The sequence below is a fragment of the Crinia signifera genome, chromosome 4 (genome assembly GCF_055691185.1).
Source record: "Crinia signifera chromosome 4, ASM5569118v1, whole genome shotgun sequence".
Taxonomy (NCBI): Eukaryota; Metazoa; Chordata; class Amphibia; order Anura; family Myobatrachidae; genus Crinia; species Crinia signifera.
In genome coordinates this window covers 248,539,070-248,564,905 of record NC_139220.1, presented here as the reverse complement: position 1 = coordinate 248,564,905, position 25,836 = coordinate 248,539,070, and the positions used below count along the sequence as shown (strand labels likewise).

The window sequence follows — 25,836 nt, the reverse complement described above, 5'->3', positions numbered from 1 at the left end:
TAAGCTATGGCAATGGTTCTCAACTAAAGTCCACAAGTATCCCCAACAGGTCATGTTTGCAGGGTTTTTGTCTGAACACAGGTGAGATAATTATTGATCCAGCAAAATGGAACTCACCTGTGCGTGATTAACATAATATGACTTATTGGGAGTACTTGAGTATTAGGTTAAAATTGCTATTTTTATTAATTTTTTTGTTTTGAAATGAAAGTTGAATGATGTTTTTGCATGATAATACAGTGGAAACAATAGGCCATATTAAGTGCTCTTTTGCGAGCTGTGACAGCGAGCAGTGCTGATTGCTCGCCGTCACAGGCTTGCGGGTCAGTATTTAACTGACCCCCCTGCACACACCATTTCCACCTCGCTGGCTTTTTACAGCTAGGTGGAAATGGCATGTGCAGCCGCCAAAACAGCAAGGCTTGCGGTTTGGGGGAATCCTCGCCATCCTCTGACAGTAAGGGTTCCCCTGGAACATTCAATAAGCTGGAGCCCCCAGCTGGAGCGGGGGGTAAATGGCGAGGGTGGCTTTTTTTCGGCGATCCCCGCCATTTAACCCCCTCGCCGGCCGCATTAAATATGTCCCATTAATGGTAAAGGGGAATTTATTTGTTAGAAAAATGTTTTCATTTTTTGTGGTTTTACTTTACATCTGAGCTTCTACTGGAAAATCATTGCTAAAATGTAATTTCTTAATTTCACTTGTCTTCAAAGATCACATGAGTTTAAATTAAACTCTTCGGTACTTATGTAGTATCTGGGCTGCCGATTTCTAAATCGGGTCGGATCGGGAGATCGCATCGCATCGCATGCGACCATGCGATTCGATGCGATGCGATGACCCGATTTTTCCATAGGAATCAATGTTAAAATGGACTGAGTCCATTTTAACATGGAATTCAATGGGAAAAATGGGTCCTTTTCATACCCCTACTATCCAAGTGGGCATGGAGTTGGATATAAACCTGTGGCGAGCGTAGCGAGCCACCGAGCCCGAAGCGTGGCGAGCGAAGCGTGCCCCGCGAGGGGACGAATACCGTCCCCTCGCGGGGCTCGCTTCGCTCGCCACGCTTCGGGCTCGGTGGCTCGCTACGCTCGCCACAGGTTTATATCCAACTCCATGCCCACTTGGATAGTAGGGGTATGAAAAGGACCCATTTTTCCATAGGAATCATTTTAACATTGATTCCTATGGAAAAATCGGGTCATCGCATCCGATATCGGATGCGATGCGATGCGATGCGATATCGCATCGCATCGCATCTGATTGTATGCCTTAACTTAAGGCATACAATCAAAAAATCGGCAGCCCAGATACTACATAAGTACCAACTCTTCTACTCGCAGTAACTTCTAGTGCTGTATGTAAAATATCCAGTGGTGCAGTGCTTTCCAAACTACACCACAGTCCAGGATTTAAGGTTAACAACAATGCTTAAGTCCAGATGACTTCATCAAATTGATTGAGGTACTAATTAACTTACCTGTGCTCAATCATGACTATCCTTAAAACCTGGACTGTAGTGGTGGAGTATGGGAAACTTGCAGTAATGAATTGTTTAGGTTATTGTGGTCTAAAATGTACAGAAATTCCTTCGGGCTACATTAGTATGGGACAGCTTTGTAAACCTGAATCAGCAGGCATTATAAAATCTCCCATAAACATGGTCTTCCTCCCAAAATCTGTTACCAAATCCAGTCCTCCCACACCCAGTCAGTAATACCCCATTCACACCAAAAGCAAATTACAGTGTTAAAGCTTTTCAACCCAGGTCTTACATTCCGGGTCGCCAACCCTGCACTTGACCAGGCGTGGCGACCTTGAATTTAAGACCTGGGTTGACCCTTTCACATGAGTGATTGGGGGTAATTTAGGGGAAGACACAGCCTCTTCCTCTTCTTGTCTCTCTTGCACTTGCTCATTTTCACACATATACAGGGTGTACTGGGTTGGCGTCACTTTATTTATTTATTTATTTATTTATTTATTAACAGTTTCTTATATAGCCGAGCATAAATCCGCTTTACAAAGGAGACAGTGATACAACAAACAAGGTTTTTGCAGACAGTCAAAAGGTAGGAGGTCCTTGCTCGCAAGCTTACAATCTATAGGGAAATAGGTATTGATACATAAGGATAGATACTGTATTCTTTATTGCATCAATTCCACCAGAATGCAAGGTTCTGTCACTGGTTCTGGAATTTGATAAGCTTGCCTGAAGAGATGAGTTTTTAGGGAACGCTTATAGGTTTGGAGACTGGTGGAGAGTCTTTTTGTGCTTGGGAGGTCATTCCGCAGAGTGGGTGCAGCCTAAAGAAAGTCCTGCAGTCGGGAATGGGTATTCCCGACTGCAGGACTTTATGGTAAGGTTGCTTTCTGAAATTGATGCATTCACTGTAGCAAACATACTGTGAAAATGCAACATTTTCTCTATCTGTTTACCAGTCTCTGCTAAAGATTCCAGTGGTGGAATTGGGAGCTCCTGCCTGAGAAAATGTTGGTCACAAGCATGTTTTCAAAGTAACGCTGTCGTCTTTATTTACTATTCAGTCCACCCCCAAACCCCCCCCCAAACTGACACCGCTCCAGATTATTGTATTTAACTGTTTATTGATTCAGGAATTTAAATATGAAAGTAACCAGACCTGGTAATAAGTTTTTGAGATGCATGTCTTGATTAACTTTGTTGCTGCCTACAAATACTATCCAGATCTGTTTCTTTACTGTACGGAAGCAGACGCTGCCAAAAAGCAAACAATGAAACTGACAGAGCTGGCACCATTGCAGTCTTTCAGATGTCCTGTTTATTTGAAGGAAACTGCCTCTTTATTTCTACATGGTCCTATAAATACTCAGTCAGGGGTTAACAGTGTAAACACACCTCTGCCACACAACATTAAACACACCTCTGCCACACAACATTAAGAACCAGCCATTTCTGACATTGATTTTCTGTCTGGTTCTGGCAGTTCTGTGTCATCAGAAACTTGTGGCCTGTTCTAATGCTCAATGGGGTGGGACACTTACAGGAAGGGGCAGAAAACTGCATCCCTGCGCTCCATAGAAAAATTTGGCTATGTACTGGGTTATGCTATTTAAGTCTTCTAGGCCACCCAATAGTCTTGCAATAATATTTAATACCAAATGTGTGGTCAGACACTGACCTCTCTTTTGCAGTTTTACTTCCAGGCCCAGGTGGGACAACCCCCCCTGTAGTCCTAACTCTACTTACAGGTACTCCACTCGTCCTTCAACATTTGGAGAATATAATTTAAATACACTGCTCAAAAAAAATAAAGGGAACACTTAAACAACACAATGTAAATCCAAGTCAATCACACTTCTGTGAAATCAAACTGTCCACTTAGGAAGCAACATTGATTGACAATCAATTTCGCATGCTGTTGTGCAAATGGAATAGAAAAAAGGTGGAAATTATAGGCAATTAGCAAGACACAGGAGTTGTTCTGCAGGTGGTGACCACAGACCACTTCTCAGCTCCTATGCTTTCTGGCTGATGTTTTGGTCACTTTTGAAAGCTGGCAGTGCTTTCACTCTAGTGGTAGCATGAGACGGAGTCTACAACCCACACAAGTGTCTCAGGTAGTGCAGCTCATCCAGGATGGCACATTAGTGCGAGCTGTGGCAAGAAGGTTTGCTGCGTCTGTCAGTGTAGTGTCCAGAGCATGGAGGCGCTACCAGGAGAAGGCCATCTGGAGATGTGGAGGAGGCCGTAGGAGGGCAACAACCCAGCAGCAGGACCGCTACCTCCGCCTTTGTGCAAAGAGGAACAGGAGGAGCACTGCCAGAGCCCTGCAAAATGACCTCCAGCAGAGCAGGCCACAAATGTGCATGTGTCTACACAAACTGTCAGAATTATACTCCATGAGGGCCCGATGTCCACAGTTGGGGGTTGTGCTTACAACCCAACACTGTGCAGGACATTTTGCCAGAGAACACCAAGATTGGCAGATTCGCCACTGACACCATGTGCTCTTCACAGATGAAAGCAGGTTCACACTGAGCACGTGACAGATGTGCCAGAGTCTGGAGACGCCAAGAAGAACGTTCTGCTGCCTGTAACATCCTCCAGCATGACCGGTTTGGCAGTGGGTCAGTAATGGTGTGGGATGGTATTTCTTTGGGGGGCCGCACATCCCTCCATCTGCTCGCTATTACCGAGCTGAGATCCTCAGACCCCTTGTGAGACTATATGCTGGTGTGGTTGGCCCTGGTTTCCTCCTAATGCAAGACAATGCTAGACCTTATGTGGCTGGAGTGTGTCAGCAGTTCCTGCAAGACGAAGGCATTGATGCTATGGACTGGCCCATCCGTTCCCCAGACCTGAATCCTATTGAGCACATCTGGGACATCATGTCTCGCTCCATCCACCAAGCCACATTGCACCACAGACTGTCCAGGACTTGGCTATGCTTTAGTCCAGGTCTGGGAGGAGATCCCTCAGGAGACCATCCGCCACCTCATCAAGAGCATGCCCAGGTGTTTTTGGGAGGTCATACAGGCACGTGGAGGCCACACACACTACTGAGCCTCATTTTGACTTGTTTTACGGACATTACATCAAAGTTGGATTAGCCTGTAGTGTGACTCCAAATCCAGACCTCCATGGGTTAATAAATTTGATATCCGTTGATAATTTTTGTGAGATTTTGTTGTCAGCACATTCAACTATGTAAAGAGCAAAGTATTTAATAAGAATATTTAATTCATTCAGATCTAGGATGTGTTATGTTAGTGTTCCCTTTATTTTTTTGAGCAGTGTTTATTCCCCACCGAGTGTGCTCTGAAATTTCCCTATCACTACTGTACTATAGATATTGCAAAAAGTTTTGGACCACGAAACAGGCTAATTTTTGTTGCTTTATTTTGTGCTGAAACTAGCAACTCTTCCTGTGCAGTGGAATGGCATATAATCCAGAAGCATAATGTTGACCTCACCTGTAGTTCCGTCTTGTGTGCTCCCATAGATTGCTTGCAGTTACCATGTTTCTTCAGTGACATTTAGATTTATTCCAGCTTAATTCCAGGATCTTTTCAGAAATGTCATATTTTTTTGTTTGGTTTTCGGTTGTGTATTTTGAGTTTGGACTGGAATAGCGTTACCTATGCACAGCATAAAGCCTGACCTGATGTACCTCAGAAATGTAACGTAAATATATTTTTTATGCAAAATATTCACAAACCGCTGTTAGATAGATTTTAGGCATTTATCATTGTGCTTGTAGTAACATTTAAAATATGAGTAAAGCTATTGGAAATTCAGAACTGAACCTCTTTAAATGGTGTAGATGAAATAATTAGTATGCTCATACTTCCTGATTTCTGTCACCATGCTCTAGCACTCCTCTGCAATAGGATTCCTAGGGTTAGAGGTCTATTTCTAAGCAGGCAGCTTATGAGTAACAGCTTGGCAGACTTTACTTGTAGAAGTTCATTGTGTGTATTCATAGTCCAGGCAGGGTTAGTGACTTCATGGTAGGTCACATATCTGCATTCTTAGCTTCTTCTTTTTTTTTTTTTTTGACCGGGTTGTGATACCTATATATATGTTGGATGAGCTTCAGCAATCTGTAGTGGAGAAGGGTGGTAATTCTTAACAATATTAACAGATGTAGTGAAAAAAGTCAATTTAGCATTGCACAATGTATTTGACAGCCATAGTTTCTCTCTAAACTTTTTTTTTTATTGTGTGGTTTACAGGGTGTGTGTGTGTATGATGTGAGGGAGCTAGAAGGAAGCCATCCTACCAGAATGTACTTAAAGTAGGTCTTTAGTTGCTGCTAAACGGCTGTGGCTATACGGGCTTTGCTTTATAATAATACCCACCTCATGCAGCAAGATTGTCACAGTGGGGTGATGGATTTGTGAATGCAAGATTATATAACTTGGGGGAACGTTGCTTTTTCTCCTATAGAGCCTTATTACCATGGTTTGTGCTGTACTTTCTAATGTTGATATACACCGGTAACATATGTACTCACATATGTTTCCCAAAGGAGTAGTATTAGTAGGATGATCGGGCGTCTGATGTTTTAAAAGGTCATTTCCAGATGTTTTTTTTATAACAGTCACCTTCCCGAAGTGTTTCAGCTCCTGGTACATATGAAACGCTGCCATATGCCCATTCCCTCTGATTTAGTCACCTGAAGTGCCTTCTCCAAGCCGCAGTTGCAGTTCGATCCACTTGTTCCTATACCTACCACAATACCAACAGGATCCACACCCAGGCCTACCATCACTTGTGGAGAAAGGCCACCTCTCTAACTCGCCTGCCTAAGGATTGAGTGAATCTTACTTCAGATATTCCATCTTTCCATTGCGGAGGAATGCCACCTCCACCATCTTGATTGGAGGAAGTAGTTGGAGGGACGGTAACCGCACCACACACCAGGACGGTCCACACTTTTTGGGCCCAAAAAGAGAAGGACATTACAGGAGTTGAGGTGATATCTTAATACACATTTCTCTATTAAGTTGTTACGACTGGACGAAGCCATTTTTTGTAATTCTGAATTTGTTTTTTTTTATTTTATTGGTCTACATAGCCAACTTTTAAAGTGTTATCGTTTAATAAATGTATATTTATTTTTCTAACAATTGCACAATCTGAGTTTATTCTCTGTAGCGCAACTACCTTTGTACATATGTTTCCCAAAGGACCAGCGCCCACATACCTCTTTCAGGACTTTTTGCTCTGCATTGCAAAGCAATAACTAAACCTCTCTAGAATGGGAGTTTGATACTTGGCAAGAAGTTATGTACAATGTATACAGTATGATCTTTTTCAAGCCAAGCAACATCTTTCTTTTTTTTTTCCCCTTCACAATAATGCTCCTTTAAGATAGTACAATGTTACCCCTCCTCTTCCTCCTTTTCAGCTTGAGGTTTCTTAGCTGTGTAGTGGAAGTACAAACTCCAGATGACCCCCTTGCTGTCTGGGTATTTTGCTGTTGATCTACTTTTTTTTTTTTCCTCCTTTTTTTTTTCTTTCTTCTCAGTCCTTTGGAAAATATTGTCTTTAGAAGAAAGGAAACTGTCTGGTTTCCTCCTTGTGTACTGTGTCATTTTGAAGGAGAAATATGGTGTGGAGCAGATAAGAGAAATAAGCAAGAATTACCATTACACAGTGTCCTGTTGCCTTGATAGAGGCCTGTATTTGGTGCACTGCGGACCACTATGTATAGACAAACCATTGAGAATATACGCTTAGGTGGTCTATCAAAGCATTCCATTTATTAATGTGTTACCTGTTTGTGGTAGTGCTTTAGCAATTTGACGATTCCCAAACTATAATATCCCGTCTTATATTGGCATCTCTTCCTCAATCCCAGCAGATGGTTGTGTAGGTTCAACATAAAATATTTTGAGTTCTGTTGTGCTGCTAAAATTTTATTATTGATGCTTTTCTCACCTTCCGGAAACTACAGGTGAATAGCTTCCAGTGTCTGGATTACTCTGTTAGCAGCACATTATATTACCAAGGTTTGCAGGTGGGTTACATATTAGCCACAGTTGCTGTAGCATTTCTATAAAAAAAATTTTTTTCCAGGTCAGTGTTTGTGTTGAACTTTGTTATAGATTTCTGGAATCACTGTGCGATGTGGGATTGGACTTGGATGGTAAACGTGAAAAACATCCTGTAAAACACAGTTTAAATACGTCTTTCAGTCACTGCACAATGGAATGGGCATGGCAGCTTTGTTTTTTCTCTTCTAATCATGTTTGTTTTTGTATTTGTGTCAACAGTTCTTAGTACTTCTGCTACACAGACCATGGAATTAACCTAGCGTTATTTTACTCTAATGCTAATTCCTAACACTTTTTATTACTAGCTTGTCCGGACAGGAAGCTTACTGATGCCTGGATACCTTGGGGGTGTTATTTCAGGAATTTATGTGGCGTACATGTATGTAACGTTGGCAGGGAGAACCAGCCAGTGGAAATAGTTTGAGAGGTTTAAAACGACAGGCTTGTTTTGAGTTTTTTGGACAAACCACATCATACATATTGTTAGGCAGAAAGTAAAGGTGCATACACACTGGGCATTTTTGTGACCGTTATAGGACATGAGAGTAAAGGTGCCCACACACTAGAACGATTTTCTCCAGCATGCCATAGAGGACACTGGAGTATCTACGCTGGGTTTCAGCTGTGCAGTCAGGAGTTGGCACTTTAAGAAATGTAAGAGTAGCATGGCTTCTCCCTCTCCACATCATTCCCTCTTATCCCCAGTCTTAAGGCCCCCATACACTATGCCATATGGGCACGATTTCACTCGATTCTGATGAATCGGTCCGTGAAGTCGGTCCAAATCGCACATGTACACATCCCGTCCGAACCGATGCACGGTCCTGAGAGAGGTCTCAGCCAATCAGTGGCTGTTCATTCATTTGTATGGGCTTTTTTTTTTTTATGTTCCTGCTGCGGCACACCGCACGGCTCCTTCCGCCACCAAGCCCCCCCCCCCCCGCTCCCGCCGCCCAGCTCTCTGGTAGCCATCATCCCCCGCGCTCCTTGGTCCCCTCACTGCCGCCCGCCGCCCCACTGCTCTCTCCACTTGCAGCATGCGATTTATCACATGCAAAACTTTACACATGAAGTGCCTAATCACATTTGTTACCCTCCCGTGGAGCTGCTTGGACAATCTAGTCCGACTTGTCCTTAGGACAATCTAGTCCGACTTGTCCTTAGGACAATCTAGTCCGAATTGTCCTTAGGACAATCTAGTCCGACTTGTCCTTAGGACAATCTAGTCCGACTTGTCCTTAGGACAATCTAGTCCGACTTGTCCTTAGGACAATCTAGTCCGACTTGTCCTTAGGACAAGTCGGACTAATGTATGGAGCCTTTACTAAAGTGCCCAGAGGAGTCTGTTCCCTAGGTCTGAGTCTCCTTCCTACAAAGGGGCTCATTCTTTTTTTTTTTTTTTTTTTTTTACCAGTGGCAGCACAGGCAGTCAGTGCTCCCTGCTGACTGCCTGCACCATGGGACACCCTCCTGTGGGGGTCAAGACACCGCCTCCTGCGGCGCGTGTCACTGACCCTGGCCATCAGTGCCGGGGATCCTCCATGGCTGATGTCCAGGTCCACGGCCGAGTCACCCGCCGAGGGGAGCAGGGGCCACATCAATATCTAATGCTGGGGAGACTGCTGGACCAGAGTAGCGCACTAGTCCAGCAAAGGGGGTGGCATTTAAAACTCCACCGCAGCTGAGAAAGCGCACGCTGGAGCAGGGAGAGCGGGGTCAGTGTTTCTTCCTGGTTCTCTTGTGACATTTTCTGCCCATGCTGCTGCCTCAATTACCAGGCTGTGCCTTGTGAGCAGTGTTCCCTCTAAACTCGACAAACGTGCGCACAGACATTACAACTGAGCGCACAAAGTAGCAGTGGTCCCTTTTTGCAGTTCTGGACTCAATTAATGTGTGTTTCACCCATTAACTGCATTGTGTGCTGTGTTTTGAATGTTTAAATGTTTAGTATCATTTTGAAGTAAAGTTAACACAAATGCTGAACGTCGTTTTCCAGTTATATATAAGTGATGCACAAAATTTTTAACTTCCTTCCAAAGTTGCACAGCCAAAATCTTTTGCCGCACACAGACTTCGTAAAATTAGAGGGAATATTGCTTGTGAGGATCCTCCTTTTACAGGACAACCTGCAGAGACTCTATGCTGGGTGAGTGGCTGTAATACCCTCCTGGGTTTTACACCATTCTGCACTGTGTGGGTTACAATTTGGGGAAACCTTTCCCTGTCAGCATGTCAGGGAAAGGTAATCGCTCCAATGCCTCAGTAAAGGTTTACACTTGTAAGCAGTCTAAGGAGCATTTCACACAACACAATATAGGGGTTATTTTAGATTCACACATATTCTCTATGTCTGCTGAACCAGTCTGGACCAGAGAGTTAATCCTCTGGTAGGTCGGCTTACCGCCCAGTACAGGCTGGACCACCTCCCACATCCTGGGAGAAATGGGAGATTCCTCATCAGGCTGAGGCCTCAGTCTCAAAGCTTTTGAGGAAAGCTACCTGCCCTATCCCTGGGGTGGTCACATTAAAATAATCTGCAGATAGACTTTTGGAAACCATGCTGAAAGCTATTTTTTTCAACAGCGGGTGTCCTACTTCGTCCTGCACTGGTCTTTGCATGGATTAGCAAGGCCATGGAGAAATGGGCGCAGGAATTGTCCAGATGCCTGGAGGAATGCAGACCTCAGTCTGAGTGTATTCCACTGGTGGAACACATTTGTGAGTCTGCTGCATACTTGGGGGAGGCCGCAAAGGATACGTCCGCTTTAGGAACTACAATTTCTGCCTTTTCTGTTACAGCCATCCATTCGCTGTGGCTTAAGTCCAGGCAGGCCGAAGCGGATATTAAAAAAGCCGAGCCCTTCCTTTTTATGGGTGAAGTGCTCTTCGGGATGGAGTTAAACATAATCATTTCCCAAGCTACTGGCCGTTGGCAGCACCCCTTCTCCGGAAGCTATTCCAGGGTCCAGAGGCACATATACATTCTCAAGAGATAGTGGCTTTGCCACCTCCACTGCCTCAGCTTTCACAGGCACATGCCGTCAAGAGCCTAAGCTAAATTACAAACCTGACAAGCTGCAGGTCTTAACTCCTAGGAATCTGGTGCTTATCACGACGAATAATATTTTAATTGTGTGACAAAACAATTTTTGGTTACATATAGAAGAACACACTGAAGTCGTTAAGAAAAAAAAGTATATATAGAGAGTGCATGTCTATCAGCCCCCCAAACACACACACTCATCTGGAGCTGCCACCCTTACTCCTGGCTCCCAAAAGCATAATGCTGTAATGTCGTTTGACTTGCTGGCCTTTAGTAATTCTCGCGGTTTAAAAACAGAACATAAAACCACTGAAATCCATGTTGTTTGGCAAAACCGCACTTCCGTAAAACCCTTCCACCCCTTGCAAAAAAAAAAAGGTTGAATGTATTATTCGTTAGTACCATTTGTTCCACTGACACACTATTTCATTTTGCAATCTGATTGACTTAGCATGTGGTAAAACCACAGAGCAGCTGAAGGAATGATTGCTGGAGGTTTTACATTCTTTTTTCATGTTTTAATTGAGTAGTTTCATGCTAAGCATAGAAAACCGATGTAATAGTACAATGTGACTGCTCAACAGCTTAATAACTGGGTGGATTTGTTCTTTCTGTGTGTGAGTTTTCTAAAGGAATGCTATGTTTCAGTGTGGTGGTTTTTAGCTATGTCCTGGAACACACTACATTAGTATGATGTGAATGGGCTAAGACATTCCCATCCATGGCCCTCAAGGGACACCAAATAGGGGTTTTCAATCCCGGGATGTACCGACAGTCGGGACCCTGGCCTGTTTTCAGTCTGCTTGCCTTTTTATCAGCATGTCCCACCTGCCGATCTGCGTAAAAGGGGGCGTGTTTGTGAAAACTGTCATGGATTGTCGAGAGCTGGCCATGATCTCAACAATCCAGGGCGGGCTATTTTTGGCAAAACAGGCTCAAAGGCTTTTAAAGTCGGTCCGTTCTGCCGGGTTGCCCTTCAGTGCTGTGGTGAAAGACATAATTAAATAGGCGCCCACCGCTATTTCCCTAGTTGGAAATAGCGGTGGGTATGGAATATCCCCCTTAAGCTGGGTACAGACTTAATGATATATCTGCAGATCAATTGATCTACCGATATATATCTCTCATTGGATTGGGCAGCTTCCTTTAATACACACTGTCCGATCAGTCGTGTGGGAACAAACAATGTAACAAAACAACAATGATATGCAAATAGTTGAGAGCTCCCTGGTTGTACTCTTACTATCTATGGGGAAATAATGATTTATCAGGATACTGCAAGTGATCCATCAGCAGTTCCTTAAGTCCTGGAGTGGTAGTGTAGGACCAATTCACATTTATTTATAGTGAGCTCATGTGGCTTCTATTCATAATATGTATATAGCTGAGCCTAGGTGTAAGGGTTAGCATTACTGCCTCACTGCACTGAGGTCATGGGTTTGATTCCCACCATGGCCCTAACTGTGCAGAGTTTGTATATTCTCCCCGTACTTGCGTGGGTTTCCTTCAGGTACTCCGGTTTCCTCCCACAATCCAAAAATATACTGGTAGGCTAATTGGCTCCCAACAAAATTAACCCTAGAATGTTTGTCTGTGCGTGCGTGTACATGTGGTAGGCAATATAGATTGTAAGCTCCACTGGAGCAGGGACTAATGTGAATGATCAAATATTCTCTGTACAGCGCTGCGGGATATATGTGCGCTATATAAATAACTGGTACATAAATAATAAAAATTATTTGGGAACCATTGTGATACATTTTCTTCTAGCCACATTGCTATGGAGAAAAAGAAATGTGCTTATGACCCAATGGGACTATCTCATCCACCCATGCAATATAGCAAACTAGTTTGAGGGTCAGTGGGTAAGAGCCCTGATTGTGTTCAGGTTTTGCTCTGAGAAAGGCACAGTGTTCCTGTCTGATAAATAGGAAGTATTAAGGAAGGGGATTTGGAACTGTCCATGTTGACTGTTTGAATTTTTGATTGCTTCGGAGTCGCAGACAGGATGATTCAATTATAAAATGTATGAGCCAGCCAGCTTTTGCAACAGACATGTAATTGTCTAATGACTTTAGATAACTTTAGCAAAGATGCCGAAAAGCTTTAAAGGACTTTTTGTATCAATCGTAAAAGCATCATAATTGTTCAGTGAGATAGGAGCTGGAGATTTGAAATGCCTTTTTTTTTTGGGTGTGGGGGGGAGGTTGCGGGTTGGGTGGTTGTGTGTGTTATGCAATACCATCGCCTCCGACTTGTTTTTATTTTTATTTTTCTTTAAGTTGGATACACACCTAAAGATGTATCTGTTCAATCTATCTGGTAAGAACAAAAATCTGGTAATGTATGGAAGCATATGAAAATCTAGCATTTGCTCTCAAACACTAGCTAGCAAACAAACAATGGCCATGCAGACAAATTGGTTAAATACAAACAATCGTTTTTTGGCTATTTACCAGCATTTGGGAGCAAATGTTTGATTGTCATATGCTCCCATACATTACCAAACAGATAAATCTCTAGGTGTGTACCTGGCTTTAGACAATCATTTTGCCCACTCTAATAAATAATGTGCGTCTTTATATTTATTAATTTATTAACAGTTTCTTATATAGCGCAGCATATTCCGTTGTGCTTTACAAAAGGAGACATTGAATATAACTGATAAGTCCTATATATTTCTGCATTGCAAGATCTTTCTGACATCTCTGCTATATGTAGCCACAGGTCAGAGGGTGGGAGTTCCCCCTAGGAGGGTCATCTATGTGAGTTAAGTGAAAGTGCAGTGTCAGACCGGGCTGTTTCCTCAACACTTCCAAGTAACATTTGTGTCTCTGTAAATAAGGTCTGTCTCTGGGCTATTTTTGTTTTTGGGAAGCATATTTTTGGCTAAACTTTTAAGTTTCTTTTTTCTATATTACTATTATCACTGTAATGCGGAACTGTCATCAATGAATTCACATTTCACAATCAATAGTGATGTTGAGCAGTGATCAATTAACATGTGTCTAAGTCACACTGCACAGGCTCCATGATGGTCTTGTGACAGAGTTTGACAGGCAGCTGACAATTGGCAAAAACACAGGCACATCGTGTTTATTTTCAGAGAGTGTAAGAACAGGCCTCTTATGCTCATATTGGGAAACTCCCACCGGTGGGAGCCTGACTACAAGTCCAGACTGCTGTGCCAGTTGCATATTATCACACAGTATTTGCGCACACATCATCTGCAGCTGCTACGGTATAAGTGTATATCTATGTATCAGGCCATTGTTTGCAATCATTGGTAAATCTTGGAAGTTTTTTTTTTTTTTTGCTTGGTTTTTATAACTAGTGGCCTTTTTCTTCTTCTGCTACAGTAACTGTATGTAACCTACTTTAAAATGTGTAGGTCTGCCTACTTCCAACCTCAACTCTTGGCATTTATTGAGCTACAGATATAGGCACTCATATCATTGCTGCGCCACTGCCAGTCGTGCCTGTTTGGTGCGCCAATGTTGCACTTGTGGCATGGAGTCTGTATGCAACCAATCAATTCCCTAGGAAGCAATTTCCTTCTTTTCAGAGATTATGTCCTTGTGAATGAGTTATTTAGCTTACTGTAACCATTAGTTCTGCCTCCCAAATCGACTGGCCATACAAAGTTAGTTATTGCTTAATTTGAAATTTGTTAATATTGTATTGTATGCTGTTTAAAATGCTGTATGGGTCAAGTTCAAAGTTATTTTTTCACATAATTTAGAGTATATCTGATGTAGTGTCTCGTAAGTTATTTGTGTTGATTTGAAGTTGCTCATACAAACGTAGCGCCGCTCATTCAGTGCTGGGGCTCACCAGACCGCCCCCACTGGCGAGCCGGCGCTACATCTGACTGGGACGTGCAACCCAGTTTCCTGGTGGCGGGCGATGCGAACCCTGCCCGTCTCTGCTTCAGGGAGACGGCCAGGGTTAGGGGGGGGTGGGGGGTGGGGGGGAGGTGGGACCGGCGGAGAGCTCCGTAGTAAGGGGATGCACGCGCGTCTTCCGTAGGCTGGCGAATCTACCACCAGTCCCTGCAAGGAAGAGGGACGCTCCATCTTTATGTTAATTCTCGTTTTTTGTTTGCTTTCAATGCATTTTTTCGAAAACTAACAAAGTAAAAACTACAGTTGCTTCTGGTGTTTTATTTAGTACAGACTATGACCTCCATGAATGGCAGGATCACAGTTCATATATAAATAGCAAATTGGTCAGACCAAAGGCTTGTTTAAAAATGGACAGGAGAAAATTGCTTCTGAAAGTCCTGATCAGCACCAGGTTGCCGGTGATGGCAAAAACTGGCAGTTGTCGGGTGTTATTAAGAGGGCGGTAATGTGTATCAAGGCTTCAGTTACTGCCCCTAGTTTGTGCACTTGTGGCCAAGTATTCTTTTTACCTCATTGCAGGGAAGCCCCTGAGCACTATATTCCTTTTTTCTTGCAATGCCATTACTTTCCTTGAACCTGCGCCTCAGTTTAATGTTTGGCTATAAATATGCATTGCATGTCGTTTGATTGTGGATCACCTCGCATTCATATTTTAATGAAAATAGCACAATATACATTCTAACAGAACATTTTGGGCCGTATTCAGGTCTTTTCTCTCCAGCAGCTACTAGAGGGGCGTCCAAAAAAGAGATTCAAATGTAGCTCCGATCTGGCACATCACACTAGGTTTTTCGATGTGTCCATTGGGTTAGCTGCTGTGGGTGGCTTATCCCAACCGTATAGAGCGAGTTTGGCCATTCACATCAGAACCTATTGTTGTACAGCTTTCCCTATCACATATACATACCTTTTTGTCTTATTGGAGGAAGATCATGCAAGCATGGGGAAAACATACAAGCTGTAAGTGCTAGAGGCCTTTGTGGGAATAAAATCCAAGACCTCAGTGTTATCCTTACATCATCTGTGCTGTTAGAGATTTTCCAAAATAGCTCAATGAAATCAAGAACTCTCAGGATATACAGTTTAGGTTCTATGAATTCCAGGGCAGTTGCAAATGATTATACATCTGTACAGTGCTGCTTAATATGATTGAATCTTTTTAAATAAAATGTCGGGTGTGTTTGTCAATGTGTTGCACTGAGGGTAGAAAAGGAAATAGAAAGATAAAATCATGCAACTATAAAGCGAGTACTTTACACACAGTACAGTAGTCTAGCAAACTACCTCTTAAGCTGCCCATACACGCTCCGATCCCAGCATGTGTTCTGGGCTTAAATAGCATCCATCACAACGCATTGAATTCCTTGTGCATGCCTTGTTCATGCAATGCGATGCGATGTGATGAAAAGCAAGTACAAAAAGTATGTGCAGCACATACTTTTTGTACTGGGCGATGAGGTGCCGCGGGAGCGTGCACCTCAAAGCACACATCACACCGCCGGGAATCGCAGCGTGTATGGGCGGCATTATAGCTAATAAAATCCACAGGGCTCTTTATAGAATAATAGTGATAAACATAATTTAGTTTTCTGCTATATTTTATATAATTGCCTCTGCCAGGACAGCTAAAGAGGTCTGTCCCACAATCACTTGTCAGCAAATGTGAAACATGTCCTTCAGAGTAATACTGTGAATACTGTATCCTGTTCTGAAGACAATATTTTCAGAAAGATAGAAATACGTTGGATAGTGTGCAAGGAAAGGCAAGGAAATGGTGCAGACTAGATTGGCCAAGTAGTTATCAACAATCATATTATATGTTTTTAATACATGTTCTGATATCCATGAAATAAGTACATGTGTCTCAGCCGATGGAAGAGAGAAGAGCCAGGGCGCATGTGCACTATTCAGAAAGCAGGAGAAAAGGGGTTGATTCTGTTCAAAACTATGTGAATAGCTCCGGGAGGGAGATCAATCAATAAAACTGTTTTTAAAACAGGTGATGGCAATCAAACATTGGAGAAGGAAGTCCAGGAGCAGAGCATTGTGTCCCTCCTGGAATGGGTAATGTTGGGAGGAATGGGCGTGTAATTATTAGGTCATGCGTATAGTTGCATTTAGCATTCCATTTGCAAGCCATTCACATTCAAAATGTGGCTGCGTTTGGACCTATGTGTAACATGGAATGAGGCCACTGCACGTTCATTGACCTTCTTAAGGTCTCCTGAATGTTTCACCTCTCTCTCTATATATATATATATATATATATATTTATTATTATTTTTTTTTTTTTTAAGTAAAGCCTGTGCAAAGTAGCCCTTGCCTTATGTAAGTATGCCACAGATTATTTTATGCTGGTTTGGGCAGTGCCGTGAGGAAATTTCAGTTTGCTTCATTGTTTATAAAAATCTTGTTTTTGTAAAAGAAAGGCCGGTCAGAAGGAGAAGGTTTAACTTCAGTTGCTATTTTAGATAAGTCATCTTACAGAACTGCAAGCACATGCAGTGAGCCCAAAGAAGAGATATTTGATGATTGGATCAATAACAATTGTGACTCCAGAAGTGGCTGCAGCTCTCAACTGGACTAAAATAAAAATGCTGCTCACATATTTTCAGCAATTGCTGCTTTTATCTCCAGCCGTATGTAGAACCGCTTATTTAAAGCCCCATCTCTATACGGTGAGCAAAAATGAAGCTCTGAGAAGCTTCTACAAGTGAGATGAAAGCCAACTTTATTCTAGGAATTCTCAATATCATGGTGGTCTCATTGGTCCAGGACCTGGCCGAGAATGGGTTGACAAGCTCCCTATTCTGGTTTTCAGGACAGAATGTAATAAAGCTGCTCTCAGTTCAGAAACTTCAGTATGAAACCGCAAAAATTATTGCTAAGGCAATGGTGAAATACATAGATGAGTGGGAATTGCGGGACAACATCCAAGGGATGTTGCTTTTGTGAGATGTCCCCAGGAGTCCTTTAACTGATTTTAATTATAATCCTTTTAATAGAGCATTTAAGTCCATTTGTTTTAAATTCAGCTAATATTGTTTAATTTTTCTGAATGTTAGTATTGCTCACAGTTGTTTAATGTTTATTATCTGTTGTCTGTTACAGTATCCTGGGACATGAAACTTAAACCAAAGCAAGCTCCATTATATGTAAGTACATATTTTCTACAATTTGTAGCTATTACTTTTTATGGTACTTGTTTCCTAGCACGGCCACACCGATCAGAATCGCGCTCATCGGGGGTAAAATCGGGGCCATCACGGCCGCTAAAAAAATCGGGTGCGATGGCCAGACGCGATGCCCGCGATTTCCCCATAGAGAACAATGTTAAATACCTCAATTTACCCGCGATGACCACGATTTCCCATAGGAAACAATGTGAAATTGCTCAATTTAGCCAAATTATCATAGGGAACAATGGTAAATGGACACAAAACACCCCTGAACATTGAAATGTCCCCCCAAAAGTTATTGACGCCACCCCGCCATCAACGTGAACCCGAAGCGTGGCGAGCGGCGGCGGTACGCGTCCTCCGACCTTTTCATGCCCTACTATCCACTAGGGCGTGGAGTGAGAATAGAATAGTGTGGCGAGCGCAGCGAGCCACCGAGCCCGAAGCGTGGCGAGCGCACGCGGATACCTTCACAGTTATACGCGTCCCCTCGCGGGCTTCCCAGGTGTCCATGGCGACGCGGACACCTGGGAAGCCCGCGAAGGGACGCGTTTACCTGTGAAGGTATCCGCGTCCCCTCGCTGCGCTCGCCACGCTTCGGGCTCGGTGGCTCGCTGCGCTCGCCACACTATTCTATTCTCACTCCACGCCCTAGTGGATAGTAGGGCATGAAAAGGTCGGAGGACGCGTACCGCCGCCCCTCGCGGGCTCGCTGCGCTCGCCACGTTTCGGGTTCACGTTGATGGCGGGGTGGCGTCAACTACTTTTGGGGGGACATTTCAATGTTCAGGGGTCTTTTTGGCCCATTTACTATTGTTCCTATGCTGATTTGGGTAAATTGATCCATTTAACATTGTTTCCTATGGGAAATCGTGGTCATCGCAGGTAAATTGAGGCATTTAACATTGTTCCCTATGGGGAAATCGGGGGCATCGCGTCTGGACCATTTAAGCATTTTTAGCTGCACACGACGCGACCGACCCGATTTTTCACTGTTTTCAATGCATTTCAATGGAAAAATCGGGGGCATCGCGTCGGTCGCGTCGCAGGCCACTCAAATTACCCCCGATGGCCAAGATATGTGGCCGTGCTAGGAAACAAGTACCCTTTTTATTTTTTCCAAGAAGATTTTGGCTGCATATAAAGGTTAATTTATCAAAGAAAGTACAATATTATTGATTGAATATGATTCATATATTGATGTGTTGATTAAAATTTAATATGGTTAAGGCTAGGTCCAAATGGGGGATTTTAACGTATTTTGTCTGTCTCAACCATATATTGAATAAAATCTAGATTGGTATGATTTTTGAAAATTAAATGGGCGTTTTAGACTTATATGAATGACCAATCTTTTCAAAACTTTCAGTGTGGGCATAATCATGATCCAGTGCGGGTACCCGCTGGTAGTTCATCTAGCTCGCTGATCCCTTCAGCAGGCAAAGTAGTGTAGGCACAGTCATGTGTAGGCATAATGAACGACGTGGCAGTGATGTTATATGATTTGCAGTTGTTAAACAACCCATCTAATACCGTTTTCACACTGCCAAAACGTTTCAAAAAACGGTATTTTTAAACGGTATTTAAAACGGGTCTGAGCCTACACATTGCAGTAGATTACCGTTTAAGTACCATTCACATCAGTCAACCCGTTTAATGCCCTGAACACGTTTCAAGGCAGAATGCAGGGGACAGCCTATCACAGGTCTGTAATCTGTTGTTTTTACTAAATACCGTTTCAGAGCCATTCTCCTTGCATAAAAACTGCTCTGAAACGTGTAGGACTCTGCTTTTTAAATGTTTTGAAATACCGGTTATCTTTAACCGGTAAATTAAATCTGGCGCTTTCCCACTGCAGCCTTAAACGTTTTGAAATGGGAAAAAAACGGCAATATACCGTTGAACAATTGCGGTGTGAAAGGGGTATAAGTCTCTAGTTGTTCTGTGTGTGTGCATGATATTTTTTGCCAGGAGTTTTCTGGATCTTAAGGGAAATTTGTATAAGATATTGGATTGTACATTAAATCTATCTGTGTGTGTGTGTGTGTGTGGGCACCTCTTAGCTGGCCATACATCATGTGAATGTATGCGACCCTGATCATATGCAGGTCATGGGACGGTTGACCTTATGTGCTTTAAAGCACATACAATCGTTCGTTCGACTTTAATGAGAGCTGATGGGTCAAATTGTGATCTTTAGGCCAACCTCAAGTCCGCGCATCGTGCGCACGATGTGCATACAATCCGTTGAACGACCTCTCAAAATTGTACAGTATCATTCATATGTTTGGTGACCTTTTAGACTGGTTAATTTGCATAGACATTAGGATAATTGGCAAGAAATTGAAGTGTCAGATATAGTTGATTGCTTACTGAATGAATCTTCCTTCCCCCTATGCATCTCTTTATGGTTTCTGCAATTTGCATAGCAATTACAGTAAAACAAACTAATAATTTACGTGTCATTACTGGTTCAAACCCGGTTTTAAAAATACCTAGTAAAGTAAAATAATTATGGGTCATTACAGATTACCATCATAGAGACATAGGGAAGGATTCAATCCATGGCTGTTTTAGACCAAACAGATGTGACATTAAATAAAATGTTGGATCTGACCGCCTTTAATGCGTTGACGACAGCATTGATAGGTGAGTGCCGAAAATCCCTCAGTTTCCATATTTTTTTTTAGAAAAGAAGCATAAATATGAAGGGAGCTTTTAATGTTTTCCTAAAAATAGGATTTCCTCTATGGCAGATGCCCAAGAGGGAGAAGCATATAGGTGGTTACAGGGACAGGGCTGAGCTTCCCACATCATTAAGCTTCTCCCAGAAAATGCCATCATTGTAACATATTGAAATGGAGGAGGGGGATAAAATGATACAAAAAGCTATGCTAACTATGAGAAGCCCCACCCCCTACAGGAAGACCATTGTATTTATCTCTGCATTCTACCCACTTCACTAGGCTGAGTGCAGATACTTTACCTTGTGGTTACTAAACAGAATACATTGAGAGTCATAAGTGGAGTAATGGTGGAAACATTTGACAGATACTCATGTAAATTTAGAAATATGCATATGAAAGCTTCTGACATCTCGGGCATACTCCTCTTTTACTGGAATTGCCTCGGCATGATTAAGGATATGTCTCGCTCTCTTGGATCAAAATTTGAGATGCACACAACGTACGTGGGGTTTGGAGAGGGATGGCTTACGCAAAGTTTCACTTTGTGGATGAGCTCTTTAAATTTCTCACACAACATACTGTAGGACTTCTCTTACTATCTGTATAATAATAGTAAGTCAGCTACTGCAAACCGGAGGCCATCGATCATGTTTGCCCTCAACTAGAACTAGAGTTACAGTTTGTAATTCTGAATCCAGCCACTTAAAAGTGCCTGCTGTAATAAGTGAGAATTTATTCTTTATATAGTTCTAGTGCGCAGAACTTTGCGACAATTACAGTAGTAAAGCCAAATGTAGAATTGTTGTACTATGACCTCACATGGTAGCTGAAAGCCCTATGCACACTGGCCGATCCCTGGCGACACAGATATTGGTGGCGGTGGGGTGTTGGCATTGGCAAATGCATACACACTTATCTTTTTGAGTGCCGACATCTCTGTGAGAGATGCACAAAATATCGGCAAAAAAAATGCCAACTTCGCTCACACATGTTATATAAATTCAAATAAAAAGTGTTGGGTAAATTGAGATTATATTTTCTATTTTAGGTAAATATCACAGGTCATTATGATGAATAAAAATGTTTGCTTGGCAATTTTCACACCTGTTTTGACAAATTCACTTGGCACTCAGAGGGTTAATTGTCTACAAACTTCATAACGTCTTTGTTTACTTATAGAATTAAAATTTAGTAATCCTCCACCAAGCATCGATTTATGAATAAAGAAAATGAAAAGTAGAAAAAGGGGGAAAGTGTGGCTCGCTTCTAGCTACTGTGCAGCAGAACTTTTAAGTGTGGCCACATTCCCCTCTGATAGCAAGCATGGAAAAGATAAGCTAATCTTTGGCTTTGAGACTTGACTGCTCAAATGCTTTATGACTGGTATAATATTTGCTATTGTGCTATCTGTACGGTTCAGGTTGTAAGAGCCGTTGTGTTTTTTTCCTTTTTAAGGTCAGATGGGGATATCTGAGTTAAGTGACTGAAATTGAGGAGATTTAGTAATTATTGGGTAGTGTGTGGCTCTATAAATGTTTCTGCTCTAACTCTCAAATTTGTAACTTATAAAATGGTAATCAAAATCGCCACGTGTACTCTAACTCTATGAAATAATTATGCAGGAGGCTGACCGTTTCCAATCTGGTGTGTCTAAAGGGGATACGATCATTGGATCACCAGCAAGTTGTTAAACAGTCATTAAGTCGACACGCATTTAGGTCGACCTGTATTAAGGTTGACTGGGTCAAAAGGTCGACATGGGTTAGATCGACTGTCAAAAGGTCGACATGGGGTTTTTCACTGGTTTATGAGCCGACAGGCGGTATTTCATGCCCTACCGCCATCCATTAGGGTGTGGTGGGAGAATAAAATAGTGTGCCAAGCACAAAGCACGGCAAGCGCATGCGGTGCAGTTTAACCTGTGTCCATGTTGACTGTGTCAACATTCGGGTAAAAAAAAACTGTGCAAACCCCCATGTTGACCTTCCCGCGCGTCGACCCAGACGCGTGTCGACACAGAGACTGTCTAACAACTTGCTGGTGACCAACTGATCCACAACTGTCTAAAGACACCACAGAACTTTGGTGTTCTGACAGTAGTAGAGTTTATATATCTGATGGCAAGAAAACTATACTATGCTAGAACTCCAACAAATTCCTGTATTATTTAAAGGTATTGAAGCCTTAAATATTTGGGTGTACTGTATGTCCTTAAGCTCCCTGAGGTTACAGCAAGTTGCGCAGTGGAGTATAAGAACAAAGTGTGCTGATCCTTGTTGGTTTGTATGAGTTATTCAGGCATTGTGACATTGTACTCATCCAGCTTGTACATCATGATGAAGCTTGTTTAATTATTTGGTGTAATGTCAAGGAGTGTTTAATTATCTGGTCTTGTACCGCTCAGAGACTTCTATTACGCCATTTATACCTGGCAGAATAAAAAGCACATTGTCTTTTTCTAAAATGTAATAACCTATATCCCTGGGGTTTGGTATAGCAGGTCGACAATATCTATGTTGACCTGCAGAAAGTCGACACAAGGGAATGGTCAACACATGAAAAGCTTCACATGTTTTTTTCAGATGGTTTTTTAACGCCTGAGCATGTACACCCCCAATTAGTGAACCACCTCGCTCACCATGGTTCAGGCAGGGCCGGTGCAAGCCCCCCGCCCGCCCCAGGCAAACAAACCCCGAGCCGCCATCCCGCCGGCTGCGGATGATACTGCGGCACGGGGGGGGGGGCGATACTGCGGTGGCGATTCCCCCCCCCCCCCCCCCCCGGAGCACAGGTGGTGCCACGTAGAAATCCCCCCAGCGGGGAGCGGGCGGCGCAGGGGGAGAGCAGCATTGTTTCATGCCACGGGCGGGATAGGAGCGGGGAGCGGGCGGCGCGGGGGGAGCAGCGTTGTTTCATGCCACGGGCGGGATAGGAGAGGGGTGAAGGAGGAGGAAGGAAGAATCACAGACTTACCTGCTCCCGGTTCCCTGCTTTCGGGTACCTCTCTATGGTACCTCTGCAGCTCAGTACCGCCCTCTAGCGGCCGGCGCACTAGGCAAATGCCTAGTGATGGCGCCGGCCCTTGGCTCAGTACCGCCCTCTAGCGGCCGGCGCCCTAGGCAAATGCCTAGTGGTGGCGCCGGCCCTGGGTTCAGGGCTTCTTTTACCATGATCACAGTTGGAATTCGCAGGGATGGTAATGAAATTGTACAAAAAAAAAGAAAAGAAAAAAAAATGCAAGGGCATGCGGGGCATTGAATCGTGCCTGGCGATCTGCGGTCGAACAAAAAATTACCACCTTTATTTAATAGATCTTGATGACCCTACCTTCTTGTGCGCTGTTTAGGTTATTTTGTAACCTACTGAGGTCAGTGACACCATCTGTGTAGATGGGCCTGTCATAATGGTCATTGGAAGGGAATCTGGTTAGGTAGGAAATTTTGTTAAAATGGGCTGGAAAAATGCCCCTATTTCTTATACCACTTTCAGAAATAAACTCTGAGCTTTAATCCGGCTCAGGTGCTTGGCAAAGAGCATGCGTTAAAGATGAAGATATTACCATAAGCTCCCCATGCGTTGAGGTGGTTGTCTGACCTCCGTCTACTCAGGAGGTTCCACTCAAGAAGTTACCCCCAAAAAAGGATTTTTCACATAGTATGTTTATTTGAAGGTGTATTATACTATCAATTTGAAGAGATGTGGTGGACTCTTAATGCTCTTACCCCACAAGGTTGTCTACGTTTGGCACAGTAGACTGTAATTGCATATATTCAAATAAAATATGATTCTTCTTTCTCCTGGCTTCCAATCCTCCATTTTCTCCTCCAAAATGGGGGTCTATATATATATAAAGAGAGAAAGAGCACCAGATGGTGTATACACCCTTTCTATTTCTCATGTACAAAATCAGATCAAATCAAAGAGGTATACAGGACTCTCACCTTTTTGTATGGTCCACAAACAAGTTGTAGACTAGAACAGCAGTATCAAAAACCTCTAACGGGCTTCCCCGCAAGAGGCTGTTCAAACCTAGGGTCAAGAAGTTCGTCAGTCCCTCTACCAATGCGTTTCGATATTGGGCTGTATCTTTTTCAAGGTCCTTGTACCTAGAAACCCTCCCTGCCGATCCATAGGCCCAGCTGTCATATTAAGCAGCCACTCCAGTAGACTAGGTGGCTGGGCAGCTCCCAGAAGCTTGCTCCTGTCATAGAGAGACAGGTTGCCATTGGGCTGGCTGCAAGTAGAGCGAGCTAGCATGGAGCTCCTCCCAGGCTGTGCTTAATGTGGCTGTGAGAGTTGGAGAGCTGGCTGGGGGAGGCTGGATCTGTCCCCAGTAGCTGAGCAGGTACACTTTGCTGATTTTTGACAGAGGGAGCAGGGTGTATGTTTGTGTGTGTATGTGTGTATATATACTGTGTGTGTGTGTGTGTGTGTATGTATATATATATATGCTGTGTGTGTGCTTTGTGTATGCTGTGTTTGTGTCTGCAGTGTGTGTGTGTATGTACGCTGTGTGTATAAATATATATCGCACCACAGGCACGCACACGCGACTACGTACATATATGAATTCATAACTTGCAGTACATAGGGACTTACATTTTATCTAGTACTGATCTTGTTCCCTATTAGAAGAATATGGGTAGGGCAGAAAAGGGTCCTATGTGACCAGCTTAGAAAAAGATAAACCACCAACTAATCCGCTTCGGTCATGGTGCAGGCCGTGCTTCAAAAATGACAGTAAGGAGCAGATTGGTTAGTACTTTACCTCTCCCCACTCTTTCTCCAAGATTTCATGCATGTCTCTCAAAGTGTGTAACTGGTAACTAAATAAAAAAGCATCAAGCATCGTTACCCCCTCCTGCCTTACACCTTCGGCTGTACATGCAAATCAATTTTGGCAATGTAGTCAATGGCATGAGGAGCATGCGTGGGTGAAGTCACTGAATGATATTGATAATGTATGCGTACACACTGAACAATATACATTACGGGATCTATATAGAAAGCAGGAAGGGCCGTCACTCAGGACTGAGGTGAGCTGCTGTTGTCAATAACTTGCCCCGGTGCCAGCTAACAGAAGGCAGCAGCGTGGTACTGCCCACAGTATATAACCAGGAAATGAATGGGCACTCAGGGACTCCAATGATGCTGGTGAAAACAGGGACCAAAATTTATTCCATCAGTGGTCTCACAAGCGTCAATGTTTCGGGGGCCGGACCCCCGTCGTCAGGACAAATTGTCTGCAATTTGTCCTGACGACGGGGGTCCGGCCCCCGAAACGTTGACGCTTGTGAGACCACTGATGGAATAAATTTTGGTCCCTGGTTTCACCAGCATCATTGGAGTCCTTGAGTGCCCATTCATTTCCTGGATATATATATATATATATATATATATATATATATATATATATATATATATATATATATATATATATATATATATATATATATATATATATATATATATA

General features: G+C 43.1%; 1 protein-coding gene across 10 annotated transcripts in view; it reads left to right on the top strand.

The window, feature by feature from the left end:
• Positions 1-25,836, top strand: part of AKAP13 (A-kinase anchoring protein 13) — a 200,581-nt gene that overhangs the window by 28,958 nt on the left and 145,787 nt on the right. For all 10 annotated transcript variants that reach the window (XM_083184218.1, XM_083184216.1, XM_083184220.1 and 7 more), the window contains exon 3: positions 17,609-17,652. In XM_083184218.1, coding sequence (XP_083040344.1) covers positions 17,620-17,652 — 33 coding nt within the window. In that variant the 5' untranslated portion in view covers positions 17,609-17,619. The remainder of the gene's footprint in view (positions 1-17,608; positions 17,653-25,836) is intronic.